At 42.3% G+C, this 21,705-nt stretch overlaps 1 protein-coding gene across 1 annotated transcript in view; it reads left to right on the forward strand.

Moving 5' to 3' along the window:
- The window catches only part of col14a1a (collagen, type XIV, alpha 1a), a 174,102-nt gene that overhangs the window by 67,818 nt on the left and 84,579 nt on the right, over window positions 1-21,705 (forward strand). Inside the window, exons 15-21 of the mRNA XM_062991785.1 lie at window positions 1,696-1,822; window positions 3,401-3,540; window positions 7,298-7,430; window positions 8,695-8,739; window positions 10,684-10,826; window positions 15,665-15,800; window positions 19,938-20,060. Of these exons, the coding sequence (XP_062847855.1) occupies window positions 1,696-1,822; window positions 3,401-3,540; window positions 7,298-7,430; window positions 8,695-8,739; window positions 10,684-10,826; window positions 15,665-15,800; window positions 19,938-20,060 (847 nt within the window). The remainder of the gene's footprint in view (window positions 1-1,695; window positions 1,823-3,400; window positions 3,541-7,297; window positions 7,431-8,694; window positions 8,740-10,683; window positions 10,827-15,664; window positions 15,801-19,937; window positions 20,061-21,705) is intronic.

A 21,705-nucleotide genomic window follows, 5' to 3' on the forward strand; every position in this document is an offset into this window, starting at 1 on the left:
GCGGCCACATGAACAACGATTGGCCTGTTGTTCAGATATGGGCGGGACTAAGCCGGATGGGGTCTCTCTCCCATGACTGGTGCAATTACGACCTCTGCTGGCTGATTGATGGCGCTTGCACAGAGATGAGAAAAAGAGTGCTCTCAGGGTGTGTCTCTCCGTACACAACGCTGAGCTGCACTGCACTCGTCAAAGTGCGGGTGAAAAAATGCATACGGCATGCTGCCCACGTGTCGGAGGGGGCGTGGGTTAGCTTTGTTCTCCTCAATCAGAGCAGGGATCGACACTGGTGGAGAGAAAGCATGACGCAATCGGGCAATTGGACGCACTAAAAAGAGAGAAAAAGGGGAGAAAATGCACATTTTATGAAAAATGAATGCTATAAACCAAGAATTCACATACTTTTCTGCTCAATCACTTTTCCCCATTGTTTACACTATATTATGTGGATACCTGACCATAAGCTTGTTGAACATGCCATTTCAAAACCATTAATATACACCTCCCCTCCTCAAGTTCTGTTAAAGTTGATGTTGAACAAGAAGTCCTGGCTTACACTTGACATATCCGTTAATCCAAAAAATTAAGTTTGTTTAAGGTCAGGGTTTATTGCAGGTCACAAAAAATCTCTGCACCAAATTCATCAAACCATGGATTTTATGGACCTTCTTTTGTACACAGTCATCCTGAAATAGGAGCAAGTGTTTTCCAAACTGTCATCACAAAGTTCGAACCATATAATTTATTTTATGTAATTGATTTTTGTTACTTTTTAGCAGTGGGTGCAGAAACACATTAAAACCCTTTAATGCAATTATTAGGAGCTGTCTGGCTACTTTTGGCCATATATGGTCTACCAAATGTACTTGTTTCTACACTCACTGTCCATTTTATCAGCTCCACTTACCATGTAGAAGCACTTTGTAGTTCTACAATTACTGACTGTAGTCCATCTGTTTCTCTACATACCTTTTTAGCCTGATTTCACCCTGTTCTTCAATGGTCAGGACCCCCACAGGACCACCACAGAGCAGGTATTATTTAGGTGGTGGATGATTCTCAGCACTGCAGTGACACTGACATGGTGGTGGTGTGTTAGTGTGTGTTGTGCTGGTATGAGTGGATCAGACACAGCAGCACTGCTGGAGTTTTTAAATACCGTGTCCACTCACCGTCCACTCTATTAGACACTCCTGCCTAGTTGGTTCACCTTGTAGATGTAAAGTCAGAGACGATCGCTCATCTATTGCTGCTGATTAAGTTGGTCATCTTCTAGACCTTCATCAGTGGTTACAGGACGCTGCCCACAGGGCGCTGTTGGCTGGATATTTTTAATTGGTGGACTATTCTCAGTCCAGCAGTGACAGTGAGGTGTTTAAAAACTGCAGCAGCGCTGCTGTGTCTGATCCACTCATACCAACACAACACACACTAACACACCACCACCATGTCAGTGTCACTGCAGTGCTGAGAATGATCCACCAAATAATACCTGCTCTTGGTCTTGTGGGGGTCCTGACCATTGAAGAACAGGATGAAAGCAGGCTTAAAAGGTATGTGGAGAAACAGATGGACTACAGTCAGTAATTGTAGAACTACAAAGTGCTTCTATATGGTAAGTGTAGCTGATAAAATGGACAGTAAGTGTAGAAACAAGGAGGTGGTTTTAATGTTGTGGCATTTTTTTTAACCCAGGTAAACATGGGTCCGGTCACTAACGTGTACCTGAAGGACCTGGCATCCCAAACCAATTACACAGTAGCTGTGTTTGCTCTGTATGATGCAGGCCAAGCAGAAGCCCTGGATGGAAGCTTCACCACGAGTAAGTAAAATTCATTTAAATGTATGAAAAACTTAATAAAAAAAATTGCTGCTACTGCATTTTCTTAATCAGTGTATCTTTAGGCCCAGCGCCTGAGCTTAGATTCAGCCAATCGTGTTCTCACTTCCAGATGAAATGTGTCTGCTGATACAGTGGTCTATTACACTCAGCAAGCATTCATTACCTATAGTCAATGATAAATCTGTACCCTCGTTTTCACGGGAATTCTGCCAGTGTCGTCTCAGTAATCTAATAACACCCAGAAATCTGTACAGATTTATCTTTAAGCACAGCAGAAAATCTCTGTGCTGTCTCAGCAAGGTTACTCAAGGTCAAATTCAACTTAAGTAGAAAATGCCAACATGCAAGCTGGGTTAAAAAAAATATATATAAAAAAAACATAGCAAAGCGCCCTGGTGGGGCAGCGGGATATTTTGCTAGTACACCAGCACCGAGTTTCTGAACTCCTCGGTTCGAAACTCGGTGTCGTTACCGGTCGGCTTGGCGCCATCTAGCGGGAATGATTGGCAGTGCCTGCAGCAGATACTAATTGGCCACTGTAACTGCAGGGTGGGGACTGGACTATGTGTGGGTGGGTGGGTCTTCATATGCTGTGTAAGACCCTGATTGGCGGAAGAGACGCCTGTGCGGAATGCAGGGACGAGAAGAGGAGGGCTGTGCACGTGTCGGAAGAGGCGTGTACAGCGACTGGTTCTCCTTGGATGCAATCTGGTATCTCTCAGCAGCGGAAGACAAAATTGAGTCGCTAAATCAGGAGGAAAATGGGGAGAAAATGCATTTAAAAAAACATAGCGAAAAGGCAGTAAAAATAGAAAAAGTGTATAGAAGTGTAATTAATAGGACAGGTGATGTAACACAGTGGTAAACATTCTTCTGTTCTGACTTGAGTGTGTTGCGGGCATCAAATTCTAACTAAATTCTAATAATAGATTAAATTAGTAAAAACATTGTAATTTTTTTTCTACTTTTGTCAGTTAAATAAAGGTTTAAAAGAATTAACTCGCGTGTCCAATTTTTACCCAATTGCATTATGCTTTCTCTCTACTGGTGCTGACCCCCGCCCCGATTGAGGAGAGCGAACTCCGACACGTGTGCAGTAGCTGACTGTACCTTTTCACCTGCACGAGACAAGTTCATATGCGAATCAGCTTTGTGAACGGAGAGCCACACACTGGTCAGCATTATTTCTCAACTCTGTGCAGACGCAATCAATCAGCCAGCAGAGGTTTTATTTGCATCAGTTAATGGGTCCCTATCTGGCTCTCTCCCTGTATGAACAACAGCGAATCGTTGTTCATGTAGCCGCCCAAACCAGTCGGATGGCAGAGCTGAGTTTCGAACCGATCTCCAGTGTGCTAGCGTGTTTGAATGGCGTGTTTTACCACTGCGCCACCTCAGCGGCACAGATTCTTTTTTTACCGTTTTTATTTTACAAAACGACCAAACTTCTGTATGAAATGGTTCGTACATGTCAGATAGGTGTACCTAATAAATTGCTTGCTGAGTGTATATTGTAATATTGTATTAAATCAGTTTCTTATCTCAATGTCCATTCAGAACTCGTTCCAGCACCGCGGAACCTCAGGATCAATGAAGTGATGCCAGATAGCTTCCGGGTGAGCTGGACGCAGCCTGCGGATGGTGTGGAGCTTTATAAACTCGCCTGGAGAGCCTATGGAGGAGGAGACATGAAAGAGGTGAGCATCAAGTCAAGGCAAATTTATTTGGATAGCACTTTTTACGATGGACATCGTCTCAAAGCAACTTTACAGAATCCAGAACCGACCGACCAAAAACTCCAATTAAGCAAGCCGAGGGTGACATCAGAAGATAGACCAAGATACACTGTTTGGAAAATATTGGTGGACACCTGACCATGAGCTTGTTAGACACTCCATTTTGAAAACAAATGGTTTTAAAATGGAGTGACCTCTATGTGATCCCCAGGTGGGACGGTCCAGGTCCTTTCTGTGTGGAGTTTGCATGTTTCTTCCCGTGTCTGTGTGGGTTTCCTCCAGGCGCTCCGGGTTGCCTCCCACAGTCCAAAGACATGCAAGTGAGGTGAATTGGAGACACTAAATTGTCCATGACTGTGTTCGATTTAACCTTGTGAACTGATGAATCTTGTGTAATGAGTAACTACCGTTCCTGTCATGAATGTAACCAAAGTGTAAAACATGATGTTAAAATCCTAATAAACAAACAGACAAACTATGTGATCAAAAGCCACTCGAATTTGTCCCCATTCAGTCAAAAGAGCATTTGCATGTCTGGGCACTGATGCTGATCAACAAAGCCTCGATTGATGTTCAAGTTCATTTTAGAGCTGTTCAGCAGGATTGAGGTCAGGATCACTGGAGTTTCTTCAAACCGAGATTTTCTTTATGCCTTTATAGACCTGGCTTTGATCACAGGGGCACCGTCATGCTGGAACAGGAAAGGACCTTCTCTGAACCCTTGGTGCAAACTTGAAAGCATCTAATTTCCCTTCTATAATTGATTTATTACACCTGTTAGCAACTGTGCTCTTGTTGCTGTGAGGCGACAGCGCTACCCGGTGTGCCACCGTACCGCCTGAAGAATTTTAATATATGTATTTGTGTGTATGTGTGATAAAATGCATCTGGAGGCTTTATGGCTGGCTGCTAGTTGGTACAGCTGTACCTTACAGATAGCGCTGCAGGTCGATATGTTTACTAAGAGTCAGTCTGGCAGAAATAAAGTAATATGCTCTGAGGCGGGCTGAAAAACGGTGCAGTTCTATTACTCAGAGACGTAGACAAATCCATATAATTCTTCCGAATTCACTCTCCTGATACACAGAACCAGACACTAACACTCAGTGTGATCGTCTGTACACAGTGGGTACTAAAAACCTATTTGTTTTCTGTACTTGCACTGATGGATTACTGGTAATGTTGGCTTCTGAGCTACTGTATGGTAAACCTGACTGTATGAATCTGCCATGTCTGCGCTCACAATCTCTAGAACTCACTATTAGACCACAGACTATTGTTTTAACAGCAGGAAATATCTTTAGTCATAATGACTTCTGGCATAATGACCTCTGTGTGCCAAAAACACTGGTCAAGAAGGGCAGCAGGCTAACACGTGCCTCTTTTAACACATCTGAAGCCGCTGGCTGCATTTATGCATAGTTTACTGACAGATTTTTACAGAGTCTCAGCATGTACAGAGAACCAGCATCCTCCTTTATTGACCAGACAGTAGGAGTTACTGTTGTAGCAGCTAGGAGGTGAAAGGAGGTGAAACCACTTCTGGTCTTTACATCATGGTCAAATGTGTCTGTTGAGCACCCGGCCAGATTGGTGACACCACCTGAACCATGAATCTCGAGTAGAGAGTTTAGTCAAGGCTAGCAAATTAGAACACAGCAATCTGTCAGAATAAAAGTCCATTTATGCACTTGTTGGAAACTTTACCAGGGCATCGTTGGGGACAATTCGGGACAATAGCCTAGTGGGTAGCCTAGTGGTAGCCTAGTGAGTAGGGCATTGGGCTATTAACCGAAAGGTTGAGTTCGAATCCCAGCTCTGCCAAGCAGCCACTGTTGGGCCCTTGAGCAAGGCCCTTAACCCTCTCAGCTCCAGGGGTGCTGTACAGTGGCTGACCCTGCGCTCTGACTCCAGCTTCCAAAACAAGTTGGGATATGCGAAGAAATAATTTTGTTATACTGTACGTCTGTATACATACAGTGTATCACAAAAGTGAGTACACCCCTCACATTTCTGCAGATATTTAAGTATATCTTTTCATGGGACAACACTGACAAAATGACACTTTGACACAATGAAAAGTAGTCTGTGTGCAGCTTATATAACAGTGTAAATTTATTCTTCTTTCAAAATAACTCAATATACAGCCATTAATGTCTAAACCACCGGCAACAAAAGTGAGTACACCCCTTAGTGAAAGTTCCTGAAGTGTCAATATTTTGTGTGGCCACCATTATTTCCCAGAACTGCCTTAACTCTCCTGGGCATGGAGTTTACCAGAGCTTCACAGGTTGCCACTGGAATGCTTTTCCACTCCTCTATGACGACATCACGGAGCTGGCGGATATTCGAGACTTTGCGCTCCTCCACCTTCCGCTTGAGGATGCCCCAAAGATGTTCCATTGGGTTTAGGTCTGGAGACATGCTTGGCCAGTCCATCACCTTTACCCTCAGCCTCTTCAATAAAGCAGTGGTCGTCTTAGAGGTGTGTTTGGGGTCATTATCATGCTGGAACACTGCCCTGCCACCCAGTTTCCGGAGGGAGGGGATCATGCTCTGCTTCAGTATTTCACAGTACATATTGGAGTTCATGTGTCCCTCAATGAAATGTAACTCCCCAACACCTGCTGCACTCATGCAGCCCCAGACCATGGCATTCCCACCACCATGCTTGACTGTAGGCATGACACACTTATCTTTGTACTCCTCACCTGATTGCCGCCACACATGCTTGAGACCATCTGAACCAAACAAATTAATCTTGGTCTCATCAGACCATAGGACATGGTTCCAGTAATCCATGTCCTTTGTTGACATGTCTTCAGCAAACTGTTTGCGGGCTTTCTTGTGTAGAGACTTCAGAAGAAGCTTCCTTCTGGGGTGACAGCCATGCAGACCAATTTGATGTAGTGTGCGGCGTATGGTCTGAGCACTGACAGGCTGACCCCCCACCTTTTCAATCTCTGCAGCAATGCTGACAGCACTCCTGCGCCTATCTTTCAAAGACAGCAGTTGGATGTGACGCTGAGCACGTGCACTCAGCTTCTTTGGACGACCAACGCGAGGTCTGTTCTGAGTGGACCCTGCTCTTTTAAAACGCTGGATGATCTTGGCCACTGTGCTGCAGCTCAGTTTCAGGGTGTTGGCAATCTTCTTGTAGCCATGGCCATCTTCATGTAGCGCAACAATTCGTCTTTTAAGATCCTCAGAGAGTTCTTTGCCATGAGGTGCCATGTTGGAACTTTCAGTGACCAGTATGAGAGAGTGTGAGAGCTGTACTACTAAATTGAACACACCTGCTCCCTACGCACACCTGAGACCTAGTAACACTAACAAATCACATGACATTTTGGAGGGAAAATGACAAGCAGTGCTCAATTTGGACATTTAGGGGTGTAGTCTCTTAGGGGTGTACTCACTTTTGTTGCCGGTGGTTTAGACATTAATGGCTGTATATTGAGTTATTTTGAGGGAAGAATAAATTTACACTGTTATATAAGCTGCACACAGACTACTTTTCATTGTGTCAAAGTGTCATTTTGTCAGTGTTGTCCCATGAAAAGATATACTTAAATATCTGCAGAAATGTGAGGGGTGTACTCACTTTTGTGATACACTGTATATATGACAAATTAAGGCATTTATTATTATTTATTATCATCATCAGTGTTCCTATTCATAACTGATTTTATTGAGGTCTGGTCTGTGTGTTGTGAAGGTGATCCTTTCAGGCGACATGGACTCCTACGAGGTGGACAGCCTTTCCCCCCTCACTGAGTATAAGGTGCTGCTGTCTGCCATCTACAGAGACACGGCTGAGAGCAGTGCTACAGTTGCACTGGAGACCACATGTAAGACGTTGCATAACAATGACATTAAGTGTTTTCAAAACCACAGCTGACTATTTAGACATCAGCCAACTGTGCAGGAGGTTGTTTTGAGACTTGTATCAATTTGGAGAATTGTTTACTGTACGATCCCAAACATTAGCAATTAAGTGATCTTACAGTCTGATTAATTTGTCAAGATTCATAATTCTTGGCTTATTATCAGTTATTACTTGTTTTTCAGTAATAGTGACTGAGAAATTCGCCACTAAAATATAACCAAATAAAATAGACCTGAACATGTTCACTCTCTTTGCTTACCTAACCATGGGACATGGTACTACATAGACTACATGGCTAAAATATGTGAACATCTTGACACTTCCAAACTAATAACTCCCTAACTATAAACAATTAATATGGATTTCCATCCATTGCAGCTTTAAGAAGGCTTTCCAAAAGAAGTGTCTGTGGGACTGTGTTAATTAAGTCAAATGAGCATTTGTGAGGTTCAAAGTTGTCCATTAGGGTTGAGGGTTGGGTTGAGGTGAGATCTTTGTGCAAGTCACTATCTATCTTTATGGACCTTGTTTCTTCACAAGGTAGGGCAAGTTAATTTGTATAGCACATTTCATACGCAGTGGCAATTCAGTGCTTTACATAAAGAAAAATGTAAAAGCATTAAAACTGGCCGCTCAGGTGGCGCAGCGGTAAAAACACACACTGAACACCAGAGCTGGGATCTCAAATACATCGTATCGATTCTCAGCTCTGCCTGCCGGCTGGGCTGAGCGGCCACATGAACAACGATTGACCTGTTGTTCAGATAGGGGTGGGATTAAGCCGGATAGGGTCTCTCTCATAACTAATGTAATTACGACCTCTGCTGGCTGATTGATGGCGCCAGCACAGTGCTGTCAGGGTGTGTCTCTCTGTACACAGTGCTGATCTGCATTGCAGACTTCGTCAAAGTGTAGGTGACAAGATACATACGCCATGCTGCCTACGTGTCGGAGGGGGCGTGGGTTAGCTTCGTTCTCCTCAATCAGAGCGGGAATTGGCATTGGTGAAGAGGAAGCATGACGCATTTAGGCAATTGGACGCGCTAATAGGGAGAAAAAGGTGCAGGGTGCTTGCTGTTCAATGTACATTTTTTCCATTAAGATTCATTGTGATCAAGAATTACTTTTATTTTTCATGAAGTTATAACAGTTCTTGCTGGTGGACTTCTGTACTGTGTTAATGTTCTGTTCTGTAAATACTATTTCACCTTGTTTTCTTTTCCCAGTGGCGATGCCTGCCACGACAGCCTTCCCCTCAACGACCCCACCAGGTGAGCGCTGAGTGATATGTGGTGTGCAGTGTGTGGTGTGTAGTGGAGGAAACTTCAGCTCAGAAACAGACCCACAGGGAGATGAGAAGGAGACAGAGCTCTGTACTGTCTCTTGCCAGATGGCACTTGTTTATCGCTTTAACAGAAGCATTGTTTACTGCTTCAGGAGAAACCGCTGCGGCACAAACTGCTAAGTAGCTTAATCATTTGTGATTTGGAAGTGCTTGTGTTTTAATAGATTCTCACAACAGTCTAGTCGCAATTGGTTCGGTGTCCATTAGCTACAGCTTCCATCCTCTTAATCTCTGCAGTGCTAACAATTTTCCTTTAGCTTCATTTTGGTTCGGTTAGAATGAACGAGACCTTTAGAGCTGGATGGTGTTGCTGAGCCAGCTGTGATCTCTAATGGGAGGCTCATATGCCTGGGGAGGTCGTTGCAAAAGTTGGCTCTTAGATGCACAAAATCGAGCTTTGCTGTGTCCACAGACCACCTCTGTAATCCAAAACATATACCAAAAAATGTGTATACCAAGCAACCCAAATCTAGTAGGTTTACCATTTGATGCAGTTCTTTCTGAAATGTTTTATGTATCTTTCTGTATCTAGTAAAATATTTAGCTTTTTTTGGCTTGCGATGTTTGGTGAACATGCTTCCACTGCATGAAGGAACTTTCTGGCTCTGGTCCATATTGTATGTGCTACATATTGTGTAACTACACTGATCAGGCATAACATTTAAACCACCTCCTTGTTTCTAAACACATTGTCCATTTTATTGGCTTCACTTACCATATAGAAGCACTTTCAACAAGTTCTACAATTACTGACTGTAGTCCATCTGTTTCATGCTGTTCTTCAATGGTCAGGACCCCCACAGGACCACTACAGAGCAGGTATTATTTAGGTGGTGGATCATTCTCAGCACTGCCGTGACACTGACATGGTGGTGTGTTAGTGTGTTTTGTGCTGGTATAAGTGGATCAGACACAGCAGCACTGCTGGAGTTTTTAAATACCGTGTCCACTCACTGTCCACTCTGTTAGACACTCCTACCTAGTAGACACTCCACCTTGTAGATGTAAAGTCAGAGACGATTGCTCATCTATTGCTGCTGATTGAGTTGGTCATCTTCTAGACCTTCATCAGTGGTCACAGGATGCTGCCCACGGGGCGCTGTTGGCTGGATATTTTTGGTTGGTGGACTATTCTCAGTCCAGCAGTGACAGTAAGGTGTTTAAAAAACTCCATCAGCATTGCTGTGTCTGATCCACTCATACCAGCACAACACACACTAACACACCACCACCATGTCAGTGTCACTGCAGTGCTGAGAATGATCCACCACCTACATAATACCTGCTCTGTAGGGGTCCTGTGGGGGTCCTGACCATTGAAGAACAGGGTGAAAGCAGGCTAAAAAGTATGTAAAGGAACAGATGGACTACAGTCAGTAATTGTAGAACTACAACGGGCTTCTTATGGTAAGTGGAGCTGATAAAATGGACAGTGAGTGTAGAAACCAGGAGGTGGTTTTAATGTTATGGCTGATCAGTGTATACCATAGTGGTAGTGCATTAATTAGACATTTACATTCTCAGCATTTAGCAGACGCTTTTATCCAAAGCGATTTACAGTACTGTAAGGACCTTGCTCAAGGACCCAACAATGGCAACCTGGTGGGGCTTGAACCAGTAACCTTTTGATTCCAGTACATTACCCACTAGGCTACAACTGCCTGAATTAGACATACTACAGTATAGTACAACACAGTTCCACTATTTCTTAGAGCTCAGATGCTGTTTTAAGAGCTTTAGGAAGCAGAGACGTAATTCTAACTGAGCATCTTGCCCTAGTAAGACTATACTGTAACAAGCTTCATCAGGCTTTTTAAAAACAAAATCTGGATTGAATTTGAGGACGTTAATTGAACTGTTTGTTCTGCAGTGACTCGGCTGGGATTAACCGACCTGCTGGTGGACGATGAGACCACGCACAGTCTGCAGGTCAGCTGGGAAATACAGGACACAGATGTCGAGCAGTACAGAGTGACCTACGTCAGCCAGAGGGGGGACCGAGCCGAGGAGTCGGTGAGAACACACACACACAAACACACACACATGCTCTGGATGGACTGTCTCATAACTAATGCAATTATAACGTCTGCTGGCTGATTGATGGCACCTGCACAGAGACGGGAAAAGAGTGCTGTCAGGGTGTGTCTCTCCGTACACAGTGCTGATCCGCATTGCACTCGTCAAAGTTTAGGTGACAAAATGCATACGACTGCTGCCCACATGTCGGAGGGGGCGTGGGTTAGCTTTGTTCTTCTCAAGCAGAGTGGGGATCGGCATTAGTGGAGAGGAAGCATGACGCAATTGGGCGCGCTAAAAGGGAGAAAAGGGGAGAAAATGCATGAACAAAACAATATATATACTGTATATATACAGTAGACCCTTGACGAATTTATTTGGTTCCGAAGGGCTGTTCTTAAGTCAAAATATTTGTTAGTTAAATCTATTTTTCCCATAAGAAATAATGTAAATAGAAAACCCCCCCTTACCTAACCTTTCTAATGTCTTAAATGGTCTTTTTTGTTATAAATACAAGTATATTTTCCCTTACATCTTAAATTATAGAATAGATAATACTGTAATAAACAATAATGAACAATAATACACAGTAGTACTGTACATAAAACACACATCACATTTCAGTACAGTACGTGTGCTGTGTTTCCTTCTTTTTTTAATAAAATGTATCTATCAGAAACAACAGTAACTCTCATATTTCTCTATTATTTCCTTAGTGTTGTATTTTGTAGGTGCAATTGCACGAAAAAAAAAATACTTTACTCAGTGGACTTCCTTCTTCTCTCTCACTCACTGTCCTCTCTGTCTGATACACAGTGACATCTACTGGCAGGAGTAATTATACAACACAACAACGCTTTCTCTGCAGCTTGTTTTTGGCCATTTTAATATTGAATTTTACAAAATATAAAGAAAACACCGAAAAAAACGTCTGCTGTCCGAATGTTTGCTCACTGTATATATAGAGAGAGAGACGGTCGGAGTCAACTTCGTGATGTGACGTGTTACGAGAATTTCGGTTTGTAATCCGAAATTTGTTCATACGTTAGGTTGAAAAAGATCGTTCATAACCCGAAATGTTTGTATGGTAAACCGTTCGTAACTCAAGGGTCTACTGTATACATATACAGTATATATAAAACAGAAGAACTAAACCAAAAAGCAAAATTGGTTAAAACACTCATTTCTAACCTGTCAAGGGGTCCATGACTAAAAAAGTCTTTACTATAAATCACTTGTCAGAACTGGATTGGAGCTGTGCAGAAGGAATGATTTCCCTGACTGTTCTGTCGTTTTTTATAAATAGAGTTTAAAGACAGATACAAACACGTTCTCAAAGTCTTCCAGTGAGGTTCTGTAATGTCACAGGAATTTTTATTCTCTTACTCACAACAAATCTTACATGACAAATGTATTACCACTGTGCAGTGAGAGCGGCTCTGAAGTTCCTTTCATTTTTCTTTGAATACAGCTGAGACTCAGTCGTCAGCTGTTTCGTATGTGGTGGTCCCTTTATACTTAGGGTTTGAACTTGGGTACCTATGTATACAATTCTTCCAGCAGCACACAGCACACACACACGCACACACACATGTAGTGTTACACCTTTGTGCAATATTTTAATGACAACGTACACCGACCAGGCATAACATTTTGAGCACTGACAGGTGAAGTGAATAACACTGATTATCTCCTCATCACGGCACCTGTTAGTGCGTGGGATATATTAGGCAGCAAGTAAACATTTTATCCTCAAAGTTGATGTTAGAAGCAGGAAAAATGGGCATTTGACAAGGGCCACATTGTGATGGCTAGACGACTGGGTCAGAGCATCTCCAAAACTGCAGCTCTTGTTGGGTGTTCCTGGTTTGCAGTGGTCAGTATCTATCCAAAGTGGTCCAAGGAAGGAACAGTGGTAAACCGGCGACAGGGTCATGGGCAGCCAAGGGTCACTGATGCACGTGGGGAGCAAAGGCTGGCCAGTGTGGTCCGATCCAACAGACGAGCCGCTGTAGCTCGAATTGATGAAGAAGTTAATGTTGGTTCTGATAGAAAGGTGTCAGAATACACAGTGCATCCCAGTTGCAGGGCTGTTTTGGCAGCAAAAGGGGTTCAATTCCCAGGTGGAGCGGTCTGGGTCTCTTCTATGTAGAGTTTGTATGTTCTCCTTGTGGCTGTGTGGGTTTCCTCCGGGAGCTCCGGTTTCCTCCCAGAGTAATTACTTGTCCTGTCATGAATGTAACCAAAGAGTGTAACATGTAACATGTTAAACTCTCACTCACTTTCTATAGCGCTTATCCTAATGGACAGTGGTCCTCGGGGACAGTGGTAGCCTAGTGGGTAGAGCTTTAGGCTATCAACCGGAAGATTGGTGGTTCAAATCCAGGCTCTGCTATGCTGCCACTGTTGGGTCCTTGAGCAAGGCCCTTAACCCTGTCTGTTCCAGGGGTGCTGTAAGATGGCTGACCCTGCACTCTGACCCCAACTTCCAAACAAGCTGGGATATGCGAAGAAAGAATTTCATTGTACTGTACACCTGTATATGTATATATGACAAATAAAGTATATCTTCTTCTTCTTAATCGGGGTTGCAGAGGGTGCTGGAGCCAGTCCCAGCTCTCAATGAGTGTAAGGCACACAGAAACACCCTGGACAGGGTGCCACACACACACACAAACATCTAAGGGCAATTTAAGTAGCTCCAGTTACCCCGACTGCATGTCTTTGGACTGTGGAAGGAAATCGGAGCTCTCGGAAACCCACACAGACATGAAGGGAACATGCAAACTCCACACAGAAAGGACCCACCTACTGCTCCACCTGGCAATCAAACCCAGGACCTTCTTGCTGTGAGGCAACAGTGCTACCCACCGAGCCATCATGCCACCTTAAAATCAGCTGCTTCTGCTTTTGCTTTGTACATGATATTAGAAATTAGAACCATTAAGCTGTTGCTAATTTAAGCTTTCTTGCATGGCCGCCTCTAAGCCCAATACAAAAAGCAATACAATTTAAAGACATGAAAGTGTTTAGACATAAAAACAGAAAAGAAACAAAGTGTTATTTGATTTGGTAATTTTTCTGTCTGGTTTTCTTGGTATTGCCCTTGAATGTAAATACATCTTGGAACGTCTAAGCTCTCTTACTGATAGATGCTGTGAGGAACGCCTCCAGCCCAAAGTACTCAGGGTATTTTGAATGCTGTTGCTTGTAGTGTAAACATCTTTTTAAAGATTGCTGTTAAAAGTGCTGCATTCGGAACACCACCATTTTTTCAGTCATAATGACTTTCTTTAATCTTTCTTCGCCCTGCCTGTCCTCTACCTGTAAATGAGAATGAGTCTGACACTAGTTCTAGCTGATAAAACATTTATCTATCATTAAAATACCAGCCCTAAAATTATTTTTAATCCCTGCACCGGAGCGCTAGCTAACGGTGGATCCGTCAGCAGTACCTGAATTTTAATTCTCATCACGGGCCGCTGCAGGTCAGGCTGGGAGAAAGATGAAGGAGGCAAGAACAGGACAAAGAAAATTCCATTATCGCTTCAACTGACATTCAGGTCACTGCCACGGAGAGATGGTGCCGGAGATAAAGGTGGAGCGAGAACAGAGGAGAACACAGCAAAATACGTTCTCTGTTGCTCCTGGAGAGGAGTCGGACGAGGGCATGCTTATTCCGGGAGAAAGTTTGGAACAGAGTTGGAGAGAGAGAGAGAGAGAGGGAGGAAGATTTATTTATAGCATGAAAGAGGGAGCGAGAAAGTCATGAGGTTTCAGCACCATAGGTCTGCTGGACAGCTCCACTAATGGGAGTTGTGCAGGACCGGCTACCTCCAGCCGTGTGGCTGACAGAGTTCCTGTGTGATAAAGCTCATTGAACACGGCAGGTTGAACAGAAAGCAGCTGAGATGAATACTGCGTGTACCTGAAATCAGAAAGCAGTCAGAGCTTTAAGTGCTGTTATTGACTGATAAGAGAAGGACACGGGAGAATTAAATGCAGTTTATTGTAGTGTGTGGTATTTGTGGTATTTGTGGTTCGTACTCTCCTCACATTCTGGGGGCTGAGCTCAAACAATATATTTAGGAAAGAGGGTATTTAATCCTGCCCAGGCTCTGTGTACAGGGGTGACTGAATATTTAACCAGTCAACACAAGAGTGTGGCTGCATGTGCAATGCTTATGTGCATTAATGATGTGACTTTTAAAACATTAAAACAATTAGCTTGGCTAAAAACACTGATGATTCCTTTAACCACCGTGTTCTATTTAGGGTCCCTGAGACCCCAGATCCTCTTTAACAGCTCACAAAATATCCTTAGTCTTTTTCAATCAGCTTTATACATCATGACTGCTCACAATTTTATGGAAACTGCAAATAAACAATATTTTTTAATATTGATATTGTGTTTCAAACTACAATAAATATATAATAACACAAATATAATAACATAATGATAATATAATATATACTGAACACGTTGAGTTTAAGGGAAACGTTGAGTTTAAGGGTACAAATCTTTCAACGAAGGGCGTTGAATTTCAACGATTTTGAGTTTAGGGGATGTTGAGTTACAAGGTACCACTGTAAAGCCATGGAACTTTAATTATTTGTTTGTTATGTTAGTTATGTTTGCTTCCTTTATAGTACTTTTTTTTCTTGCTGCTTATTGACAGAAAATAAAAGGCACCTTAATCTCTCACTCACTTTCTATAGCACTTATCCTAATCGGGGTCGCGGGGGGGTTTGCTTCTTTTATAGTACTTTTTTGCTTGCTGTTTTATTGACTTTTGCAGATTTGTTTTATGTAAAACATGATGTCTGTTCTCCAGGTGCTGGTCCCAGGTCATGAAAAGACTGTGCTGTTACAACCACTGCTCTCAGACACAGAGTACAAAATAACGGTTCATCCTGTTTATCCTGACGGAGAGGGCAGTGCACTCTCCATGTCCTCTTCTGGACGGACATGTAAGTCTTCCTCTGCTACTACTCTTACAAACTACACTTAGTCAATATATGCAGTGAGGAGAGAGCTGTATTTACTACTTTTGGCACAAACATACTTTTAAGTTTTTGTTCTAGCTGAAAAGATCACATAGAGATCACTCTAATTTAATACTATTTGTTTATGAAATGGGACATCAACAAGCTCACAGTCAGGTGTCCAGATACTTTTGGCCATATAGTGTATGACAGACTCTTACGTAGATCTAAAAGGCAGGTGTGTATCCAGCAGCTGTTGCATGCAGATGTAGATTGGCGAGCCACAGGTCCATTCCCGGCCCCCGTGGAGTGCGTTCTCAATCAGGCAGCTTCATATTGATTTTACTCTTTAATAAGCTTAATGAAAGCCATCCATTACAGCAGCACTCTCCCAGCAGTAATAAAGTGATCAAACTAACCGTGTTCCCTCCGATAGCATTGATTCTGTTTACTACACTCTCCATGATCACTTTCAAATGACAGTTTACTCTTCTGGACCGCTCTGATTAGAAATGTTAATGTCACCTCGAAGTGAGCGCTAATTGAAAATGAACAGAACCTGGTAACACTGCTTTGTATTAACATGGCAGGTACTAATTAATAGCTGTTTCTTAATTTTATCCTCTCTTGTTACAGAATGAATTGTGGGTTATAGTAAATGTCAGCTGGATAATGGATCATGTAGAGAACTTGCTCTTTTTGTTTGAGCAGGGAACGTTCAATTTTTGCCAAGACAGAAAAATTGGAAATCTTTAAGAAAACCTCCTACTGTGATCACACTTACCAAACTCAGGCAGGCAGTCTGGGTGGTACAGACATCGCTGCATTCTGCTCCATTAGTTACCAAAATAAATAATATATTCCCTAATTTTCTTGGACTTATGAGTTACGATTTGCTTTATCAGTCTAATATTGTGCTTGTATGTTCAGATTCATAAAAGTTCTTTTTTTTTGGGGGGGGGGGGGGGGGGTTGAAGTAATAAAGTTACTTTAATCAACTCTGGAAAGTTTAAACAAAATACTTGTAAACAATTGTGTGGAACAGTATTTATTTTAACTTACACCATAACTGTTTGGACTTCTGACCATGAGCTTGTTGGATGTCCCATTTCAAAAATCAAATGGTATTAAAATAGAGTGACCTCTATGTGATCTTTTCAGCTGTAACAACAGACACTGTTCTGAGAAGGCTTCTCCCAAGACTTCCAACAAGTCTGTGGCAAACACACACACATTCGCAATAAGGGATGTTAACCTGACTCATGTCTTGTACTGTGGGAGGAAATCAGAGCTCCCAGAGGAAACACCCATAGACACAGGGAGAACTTGCAAACCCAGGACCTTCACACACAACCCTTTACAAAATCTCCCACCCGCTCTCTCTCTCTGGTTCATTTGGTTAATTCATTGGGTTAATCGTTATCTCATTGTTTTTTATCATACCCACACAACACTGGGGTCTCTCGAAACCCAAAGGACATAACAGTAAAGTCAAAGTTAACAGAACACAAGGGTTAAGTCAACAAAAGTATATTATTTAATTTGTAGGTTGGTAAATTTCTTAGTTCTGTCCAACACTAAAATTGTATAATTACAGATTACAGATACACTGGTACCTTGAAACTCAATGTCAATTGGTTCTGGGAGTGGTGTTTAGTTTAAAAGGTGTTGAGTTTCAGGGTATTTCTTCTGATAAGGATGTATGGGGAAACTTGTTCATGCTTTCCATGGTCTCGTGGAACTAAAATAGATTGACCTCTATGTGATATTTTCAGCTATAACAACAGACACTGTTCTGAGAAGCCTTCTCACAAGACTTCCCACAAGTCTGTGGGAATTTGTCTCCATTCAGTCAAAAGAGCATTTGCATGGCTGGGCACTGACGTTGGTCAACAAAACCTCTACTGATGTTCCAGTTCATTTCAGAGTGGTTCAGTAGGGTTGAGCACAGGGTTCTGCAGGGCACTTTAGTTTCTTTAAGGGACTTAAAAGACTTAAAAGCACTTTGTAGTTCTACAATTACTGATTGTAGTTCATCTGTTTCTCTGCATGCTTTGTTATCCCCCTTTCGTGCTGTTCTTCAATGGTCAGGACTCTCCCAAGACCACCACAGAGCAGGTATTATTTGGGTGTTGTATCACTCTCAGCACTGCAGTGACACTGACATGGTGGTGGTGTGTTAGTGTGTGTTGTGCTGGTATGAATGGATCAGACACAGCAGTGCTGCTGGACTTTTTAAACACCTCACTGTCACTGCTTGACTGAGAATAGTCCACCAACCAAAAATATCCAGCCAATAGCGCCCCATGGGCAGCGTCCTGTGACCACGGATGAAGGTCTAGAAGATGACCAACTCAAACAGCAGCAATAGATGAGTGATCGTCTCTGACTTTACATCAACAAGGTGGACAACTAGGTAGGAATGTCTAATAGAGTGGACAGTGAGTGGACACGGTATTTAAAAACTCCAGCAGCGCTGCTGTGTCTGATCCACTCATACCAGCACAACACACACTAACACACCACCACCATGTCATTGTCACTGCAGTGCTGAGAATCATCCACCACCCAAATAATACCTGTGGTTGCCCTGTGGGGGTCCTGACCATTGAAGAACAGGGTGAAAGCAGGTTTAAAAAGTATTTAGAGTAACAGATGGACTACAGTCAGTAATTGTAGAACTACAAAGTGCTTCTATATGGTAAGTGGAGCTGATAAAATGGACAGTGAGTGTAGAAACAAGGAGGTGGTTTTAATGTCATGGCTGATTGGTGTATATATATGTAAATACTACACAGTCATTTTAAAGCACCCAGAATGTAGGACCCAGTCTCAGAAAAATGTTCTGAAAGAAAACAAGGGGTACCATTATTTTTGGCCTTGGCTGTACGTGTGGAATCTGCATGCTTGTGTGTAATTGTGGTTTTATTTTTTATTTTTTTTGTGATACACAGCTGCTCTCTGAATACCACCCAAACTTAGCGGCTGTGTTGGTGTTTTACTGCGGGTGATTCAGCTACACATGAAAAACACTCGCTCTATGTAAATGAGGTTTTGATGACCTAAATGTTCTTGATTCAATATCAAATTCTCTTCTTAGAGAGAATAGAGAGGCAGCTTTCTCTTAGCCAGCACGGTCGGAGAGACATCCTGCAAAAATGGCAATAATAAAAAGTAATAAATAAAATAACGCTTCTTACTTCCCTGAACTGGTTCCCTTTGTAATATTACATTTTTTAAAACCTATTCTTTAAATAATAATAATAATTTGATTTTAGTCACAATAGCAGCTACAGTGTGTAGGCAGGACTGAACTGGCCGGTTCTCTGCTTCTCTGTGTAATGTGCTTTGATCAACCAGATTGTGTGAGACAAATTTACATATGTATTCAAATATGTATTTCAAATGAATAAGTCAAATAAAACGTTATCATGCAGGTGAGATATTAAAAATCTCCATTTATGGCTTCATACTTTTACAGTTAAAAAAATGTTTTAAAAAATCAATCATGATGTCTTTCTTTTTTTCCTAATAAACAAACTTAAACATTTGACATATGAAACTGCTGGTGCCAAATACATCAGTTTGTATTGACCTTTTTCTGTATTGAGCTTTTATATGTGTATATCTATATTTACATTTATATATATATTGGAGGGGGGTGAATATTTTTTTATTGCAACTGTATGTAAATGCAAACATGCAAATAAATACATTCAAAAACAAAAAGGTTTGTTTAATCCAGCTTGTGTTATCAAGTTTGCATTTTTTTTTAATGCAAGCCCAAGAGTATATGCATAAACACACACTAAATGTCTAGATTAAACCTGACATCAATCTAGAGCAGGGCCTTGACACTGCATGTGAAGATTTTTTTATAAATATTTAATCAGATTTTTCTAGAAGATTTTCAACAATTAAAATATAAAAATAATAAAAGACCAGAGAATTGTTAACATTGTCTAAGAGGAACACTGGAAGGACAAAATAATTGGCACTAATTTGAAGAAATTATGTGTACAGACAAATGTGAAAATGATTGATGTGCTAGTTGAAAGCATCTGTCTGATGAGAAAATTTTCTCTTTTAATAGCTGGTATGTTTATTATTTATTTCCTACAGTACCACTGCTGGCACCTGAGAACCTCCGGGTATCTGAGGAATGGTACAACCGATTTCGCCTCACCTGGGACACACCTGCCTCTCCGACCATGGGCTACAGAATCATCTATCAGCCCACCTTGGGTATGTATTAGCACACGTCTTATATATAAATATTTTGCAATAAGAAGCATATCAGACGTCCTAAACGCTGACCCTGGTACATTTCTGAAGCTGACGATGGGCAGACATCTGTTTCCACATCTGCTGGTCTGAATATAACCGTTCCTCCATCTGCAGGATTCATTTCCACTGTAAACAGAGACTATGATTTGGTTGTAGCACAGCAGAGGGAAAATTATCCCTCATTTCTGTTTTACACTGAAATCCCGAGGAGGGAAGAATCAATCTGAGCCTCTATAAACTTCTGCTTTATATTATATGCTGTTAAAGTGGAGACTGTGGTGGAGAGAAGTGGCGGCTCCACCTATGTTTAACGGCTTCTTAAACAAGCACTGCTGCACACGCTGCAGACACACCACAACCCCACTGTTTATTGGTTATTGGCTATCAAAAATGTCTAGTCTGTGTGTGTGTGTGTGTGTGTGTGTGTGCTGAGAAGTCTGGAACCAACATTTGAAGTTTTGAGTCATAACAAAAGTTATAGCAGTTCAATTATTTCTAGAACTTTTCATTTCTAGAATACTTTTTGTCCCCAGCAGACAGCAGACAGACCGATAGATCAACAGACAGACCGATAGATCAACAGACAGACCGATAGATCAACAGACAGACCGACAGATATACAGGCAGACAGAAAGACCAACAGACAGACAGAGAGATTGACAAACATACAGAGAGGCAGACATACAGGCACATAGAACAACAAACAGACATACAGACAGGCAGACAGACAGACCCACAGACATACAGACAGTCAGACTGGCAGACAGATTGACAGACAGGCATACACATAGACTAACAGACAGACAGAGAGGCAGACTGACAGACATGCAGAAAGATAGACAGACAAACAGGCAGACAGACATACAGGCTTACAGTCAGGCGTACAGACAGACCAACAGACATGCAGACTGATCAACAGACAGAGCAACAGACAGACATACAGACCAACAGGCAGACAGACATACAGACAGACCAACAGACAGACAAATAGGCAGGCAGGCAGGTAGAAAGACTAACAGACAGACAGACAGACATACAACCAGGCAGGCAAACAGACAGACAGTCTGAAGACATATAGGCATACAGACAAGCAGCCAGGCAAACAGAAAAGCAGACAGATCAACAGACCAACCAACAGACCCACAGACATACAGACAGTCAGACTGGCAGACAGATTGACAGACAGGCATACACATAGACTAACAGACAGACAGAGAGGCAGACTGACAGACATGCAGAAAGATAGACAGACAAACAGGCAGACAGACATACAGGCTTACAGTCAGGCGTACAGACAGACCAACAGACATGCAGACTGATCAACAGACAGAGCAACAGACAGACATACAGACCAACAGGCAGACAGACATACAGACAGACCAACAGACAGACAAATAGGCAGGCAGGCAGGTAGAAAGACTAACAGACAGACAGACAGACATACAACCAGGCAGGCAAACAGACAGACAGTCTGAAGACATATAGGCATACAGACAAGCAGCCAGGCAAACAGAAAAGCAGACAGATCAACAGACCAACCAACAGACAGACAGACATACAGGCAGACATACAGACAGGCAGATAGACCGACAGGCATACAGAC

The sequence above is a fragment of the Trichomycterus rosablanca genome, chromosome 3 (genome assembly GCF_030014385.1).
Source record: "Trichomycterus rosablanca isolate fTriRos1 chromosome 3, fTriRos1.hap1, whole genome shotgun sequence".
NCBI lineage: Eukaryota > Metazoa > Chordata > Actinopteri > Siluriformes > Trichomycteridae > Trichomycterus > Trichomycterus rosablanca.